The sequence below is a fragment of the Trachurus japonicus genome, chromosome 7 (genome assembly GCF_045865225.1).
Source record: "Trachurus japonicus isolate A0001 chromosome 7, Traja_1.0".
Classification (NCBI taxonomy): domain Eukaryota; kingdom Metazoa; phylum Chordata; class Actinopteri; order Carangiformes; family Carangidae; genus Trachurus; species Trachurus japonicus.
Genome location: NC_140913.1, coordinates 33,632,490 through 33,638,506, shown reverse-complemented (window position 1 = coordinate 33,638,506; position 6,017 = coordinate 33,632,490). Strand labels below are relative to the sequence as shown.

The window sequence follows — 6,017 nt, the reverse complement described above, 5'->3', positions numbered from 1 at the left end:
TTGGCAAATTGTCCCCATTGCCATAATCTCTATAGTCATAGCAGTAGGTTCGTTACCTTTAATTGTCAGTGCAAGCTATTTTTAGAATGGCGGAGCAGAGCAGCGAGCTGCTCAGAGCTACGCTACAGAGGCTCATTGTGGGATTTCTTGGTTTCCCTCATCAAACTCATCAAATACACAATCCAACAACTCCACAACGCTCTGGTGGACAAGTTGTGACCTGCACATTCACCACGCTATGAGATAATAACACAACGTTACCAGACAGAGTTGTTTTAGAGGTAAATACAGAGACTGCTTGATGAAAAACTGTCCCTGAAGGCAACGCGCATCAGCCTTTTTGCATGAAATTACCTCTAAAACAACTCTGTCTGGTAACGTTCTGTTATTATCTCATAGCGTGGTGAATGTGCAGGTCACAACTTGTCCACCAGAGAGCGTTGTGGAGTTGTTGGATTGTGTATTTGATGAGTTTGATGAGGGAAACCAAGAAATCCCATGAGCCTCCGTAGCGTAGCTCTGAGCAGCTCGCGGCTCTGCTCCGCCGTTCTAAAAATAGCTTGCACCGACAATTAAAGGTAACAAACCTACTGCTATGACTATAGGGATTATGGCAATGGGCCAATTTGCCAAAAATGTTGAACTATCCCTTTAAACATCTTGTTGGACTCATTTATAGACTGAACTGCACAAATAGAAGAAGAAGACACTTGTTTTCTGTTTTGACGCTTTATTTTGACATAAAATCAACATTTGACGAAACATTTGTCTCATTTTTATACAAAACTAAAAACACATTCTTCCTCAGTAGTTTTATATTTACAACAACAGTTCACTCGTCGTCACTTTGCGATGGTGTAAACGGCTCTTCTGCCCCGGATCCGTCCCAGCAGCCACGTCATCCTGCGCCGCCGCCACCGGCAGTGGCTGGTGGTGACGAAGTAGAGCACGGGGTCCAGGCAGGTGTTGAGGACGACGAGCGCCATGGTGACGCGGCGGGCGTGGTAGATGGCGTCGGCGGCGGCGCAGCTGCGGATGACGTCCATGCGGCGCAGCAGGTGCAGCAGGTAGACCAGGTGGCCGGGCAGGAAGCAGAGCAGCGTGATGGCCAGGATGGTGTAGATGACGCGCAGCGCCCGCCGCGCCGTCTTGGTGCCGATGGCGGCGATGCGCCTAGCGACCAGCGGGTAGCACACCAGGATGACCGCGGACGGCAGCAGCGAGCCGAAGATCAGACACAGCACGCTGTACGCCCACAGCCGCGTCTCCCACTCCTGCTTGGCGAAGTTCTCGAAGCAGCTGTGCAGCCCAGACGCTGGGGGGGGGGGGGGGGGAACATCGATTCACATAGGTATCGCAATATTTTTTTGACGATTTTTATATCGATTTCTTTTTTATATACAGTGGGTACGGAAAGTATTCAGACCCCTTTAAATTTTTCACTCTTTATTTCATTGCAGCCATTTGCTAAAATCAAAAAAGTTCATTTTATTTCTCATTAATGTACACTCAGCACCCCATCTTGACAGAAAAAAACAGAAATGTAGAAATTTTTGCAAATTTATTACAAAAGAAAAACTGAAATATCACATGGTCATAAGTAACCCTTTGCTGTGACACTCATATTTAACTCGCATGCTGTCCATTTCTTCTGATCCTCCTTGAGATGGTTCTACTCCTTCATTGGAGGTTACAAAAGAATTTCTGCAGCAGTCAAGGTTCCTAAGAGCACAGTGGCCTCCATAATCCTTAAATGGAAGAAGTTTGGGATGACCAGAACTCTTCCTAGACCTGGCCGTCCAGCCAAACTGAGCAATCGTGGGAGAAGAGCCTTGGTGAGAGAGGTAAAGAAGAACCCAAAGATCACTGTGGCTGAGCTCCAGAGATGCAGTGGGGAGATGGGAGAAAGTTCCAGACAGTCAACTATCACTGCAGCCCTCCACCAGTCGGGGCTTTATGGCAGAGTGGCCCGACGGAAGCCTCTCCTCATCACCTGCCCAATACAATCCCAACAGTGAGGCATGGTGGTGGCAGCATCCTGCTATGGGGGTGTTTTTCAGCTGCAGGGACAGGACGACTGGTTGCAATCGAAGGAAAGATGAATGCGGCCAAGTACAGAGATATCCTGGAAAAAAACCTCTTCCAGAGTGCTCAGGACCTCAGACTGGGCCGAAGGTTCACCTTCCAACAAGACATTGGGCCTCATTCACCAATATCTTCTTAAGAACCTTCTTAGATTCTTTCTTAAGTTGTTCTTAAGAAGTTCCTTAAGAAAACCCTACGTCAGATTCATCAACGCGTTCGTAAGCCTCAGAATTGTTCGCAGCTGTGTTCTTATGCCATCTCCTCGTAAGTTGAGGGCGTGTGCCAGGTGAGTCTAATTAACATAGGATTAGCATAGGTAACAGCCCCATCAATGCCCGTAAAAGGGCATGAGACTGCAGGGCCGTGTGCAAACAGCACCCACAGGCACTGAGCAGAGAAGGTGAAGTGAGAAAGAAAGTTGAAATGCTCAAATGAAAATCTGGGAGGGAGCACCAGACTCCAAACGTAAAAAGAACTTAAGTAGTGAAGTGGCGCTACTGCGGCAGGAATGAAACAAAGAAACAAACAAATGGCTTATATTTAGTTTATATTTTTATATTTATATTTAGTAGCGTCAGTCGTGGATGCAGCTCTTCGGTTGTTATCAGAGAGACCACACTCTCACGTGTGCCATCATAAATATCATCATATTATCACATATGAAAAAAAAACAGTTGTGTGTAGTGTGAACACTTACAGTAAGTGCACTGTTGCAGCCCGCAATTAGGAGAAAAAAAAATCATATCGGCAGCTGTATGCCCCCCCCTCCCCCCAAAAAAGATATGATATGAATTTAGTGTCTGTAATGTTTTTTAAGAGACTGCAATGATTTGTCAATTATTATTCTTAATATATATGATTATTAAAAACATCATAAAAGATGAGAAAATAATTCTTATTCAAATCATATAATATCATACAACTGCAGAACAAAAGAAAACGCTATAATCGGTTATTTTTGCAGAAGTCTCAGCACCTAAAAGTGCGTAAGTATACTCCTGACTGTTCTTAGATTTTGTTCTTAGTTAAGAACAAATTCTGGATAAGAAAACATTCATGAATGCCACAATCTTCGTAAAAACTTCGTAAGTAGGACTTAAGAACAAATTTGTTCTTAAGAACGGTTCGTGAATGAGGCCCAATGACCCTAAGCACACAGCTAAAATAACAAAGGAGTGGCTTCGGAACAACTCTGTGACCATTCTTGACTGGCCCAGCCAGAGCCCTGACCTAAACCCAATTGAGCATCTCTGGAGAGACCTGAAAATGGCTGTCCACCAACATTCACCATCCAACCTGACAACTGGAGAGGATCTGCAAGGAAGAATGGCAGAGGATCCCCAAATCCAGGTGTGAAAAACTTGTTGCATCATTCCCAAGAAGACTCATGGCTGTACTAGCTCAACAGGGTGCTTCTACTCAATACTGAGCAAAGGGTCTGAATACTTATGACCATGTGATATTTCAGTTTTTCTTTTTTAATAAATTTGCTAAAATTTCTACATTTCTGTTTTTTTCTGTCAAGATGGGGTGCAGTGAAAAATGGAGTGAAAAATTTAAAGGGGTCTGAATACTTTCCGTACCCACTGTAAATATATACAGTATAGTGCAATGTGCATTTGTTCGCCTTTTTTAAATATAGATAGTCAAGGTTTTGAAAAGGGTTTAAGTTCACTTTATAATGGAGTATGTTAATTTATAGGCTCCTACAGTATTTGTGTGCGGATAAATGTTAAAGGGATAGTTCAACATTTTGTCAAATTGGCCCATTGCCATAATCCCTATAGCCATAGCAGTAGGTTCGTTACCTTTAATTGTCGGTGCAAGCTATTTTTAGAACGGCGGAGCAGAGCGGTGAGCTGCTCAGAGCTACGCTACGGAGGCTCATGGGATTTCTTGGTTTCCCTCATCAAACTCATCAAATACACAATCCAACAACTCCACAACGCTCTGGTGGACAAGTTGTGACCTGCACATTCACCACGCTATGAGACAATAACACAACGTTACCAGACAGAGTTGTTTTAGAGGGAAATTCAGAGACTGCTTGATGAAAAACTGTCCCTGAAGGCAACGCGCATCAGTGGTTTTGCATGAATTTCCCTCTAAAACAACTCTGTCTGGTAACGTTGTGTTATTATCTCATAGCGTGGTGAATGTGCAGGTCACAACTTGTCCACCAGAGCGTTGTGGAGTTGTTGGATTGTGTATTTGATGAGTTTGATGAGGGAAACCAAGAAGCGTAGCTCTGAGCAGCTCGCGGCTTGCACCGACAAATAAAGGTAACGAACCTACTGCTATGACTATAGGGATTATGGCAGAAAGGTTTTTTCTATACTCTTTTATTTTTGCCTCTTTTATGCAGTCCAAGAGAGTAAACATATACAGTAGCTATATTGCTGCTGAAAACCGTAGAAAAATCGAAACGTGGAGAAAAAAACCGTATCGTCGCAGCCTTACCGGACGATGCGTCGGTCTCCAGCGGGCCCATCAGGACGAAGATCCCCATGGCGACGGCGGCCAGGCCCCAGAGCGCGGCGCTGACGGCCAGCGAGCAGCAGACGCTCCGCAGCCGCAGGTAGGAGTGCGGCCGCGCCGTGGCCACGTAGCGGTCCACGCAGATGCACGTCATGAAGCAGACGTTCATGTAGACGTTGGCGAAGAACAGCGTGCCCGTGACGCGGCACGCCACGTCGCCGAACGCCCAGCGGTTGCCGTGGACGTGGTAGTGGATCTTGAAGGGCAGCGTGCAGAGGAGGACCACGTCGGCCAGCGCCAGGTTGCTGATGTAGACGCTGAACGCCGTGCGCGGTCGGATCCGGCAGGCGAAGACGAAGAGCGCGACCAGGTTGCCGGGGAGACCGATGAGCAGAGCCAGACCGTAGACCGCCGGGAAGAAGTAGAGCTGGTACTCCACGGACGGCTCTCCGCATTTATCCACCACATCTGTCCCGTTCATCACTGCAGCTGGATTTTTTTTTGTTTGTTAGTTTTTTTTTTGAACAATGTTTTTATTAAAGCAGAAGTAAGCAGAACGTTTGTGTTAATATAAGTCTTAAATAGTTCTATCTTCCGACAGCAATCACTTACATAGAGTGTTTGGTCTGAAACACGGGTCTGTCAGTCACTCTGCTCTGCTGTAAGCCGAGGAGAAAACTTTCCTTGTATCCTACAACCTTTATCCAATGAGGAGAGAGAACGGCATAAAGGGGCGGTCCTCTCTGTGTGTGCAGCCAAGGGATGCGCGTGAATGTGGTGACGTAGGGACGAGGGCGGGGACTGCTAACTCCATCGGCTGACAAGAAGTTAGCCAAAACCACTGCATCGCTTACTTCTGCTTTAATTTCCAATAAGAACATACAAAGCACATTGACATATGCCACACAAGTTGCACAATGAGATGCAGGTGAGCCTCGCTGCATACACATACATACAAATTAAACTTGTACTGTAGCACTTTGAGATTGCCTAAATGTAAAGTGCATTACAAATAAAATTTATTATTATTATTATTATACAGAAAAGATAAACACGCACACAAACATACATACCCACATAAAATAATAACAATAATAAATAAAATAGAATAAGATAAAATAAAATAGTCACACAGAATAGCTCTACAGATAAATATAATCTATTGTTGCTTGAGAAAGTCCATTAAGGGCGCCCACACTTATTCAAATTCTTGTACTTTACCCCTGATTACATAAGTTAGCTTTTCTAATGTGTTTGTTTTGTTTTTAATAACGTGATGCAGTCGAGTCAAAGCGGAGGCGGCTGCTGCTGCATCGCAGGCTGCAACGACACAAACACGTCCTGTCACTTTTTCCACTTTCACTCCAACACAACTGTGAAAAACTTTCCTGTTTCTCGTCTTATGAATTATTATCAAGCTAAACTCAATCAACAACAGCTTTTATATGACAATA

At 44.8% G+C, this 6,017-nt stretch overlaps 1 protein-coding gene across 1 annotated transcript; it reads right to left on the bottom strand.

Annotated features, from left to right (window-relative positions):
• Positions 1–719: 719 nt before the first annotated feature.
• Positions 720–5,064, bottom strand: LOC146985172 (lysophosphatidic acid receptor 6). Its single transcript, XM_085782932.1, has 2 exons — positions 4,546–5,064; positions 720–1,315 (listed from the first exon to the last, which is right to left on the bottom strand). Exons 1-2 carry the CDS (start codon positions 5,042–5,044, stop codon positions 843–845), a joined length of 972 nt encoding a protein of 323 aa, XP_085639058.1. The 5' UTR covers positions 5,045–5,064; the 3' UTR covers positions 720–842.
• Positions 5,065–6,017: the final 953 nt, after the last annotated feature.

Excerpts from the sequence above, each read along its gene's own strand:
- LOC146985172 (XM_085782932.1), bottom strand. The coding sequence starts at position 5,044 with ATGAACGGGACAGATGTGGTGGATAAATGCGGAGAGCCGTCCGTGGAG. Across the intron at positions 1,316-4,545 it reads GGAGACCGACGCATCGTCCG|CGTCTGGGCTGCACAGCTGC; the intron begins GTAAGGCTGCGA and ends CCCCCCCCCCAG.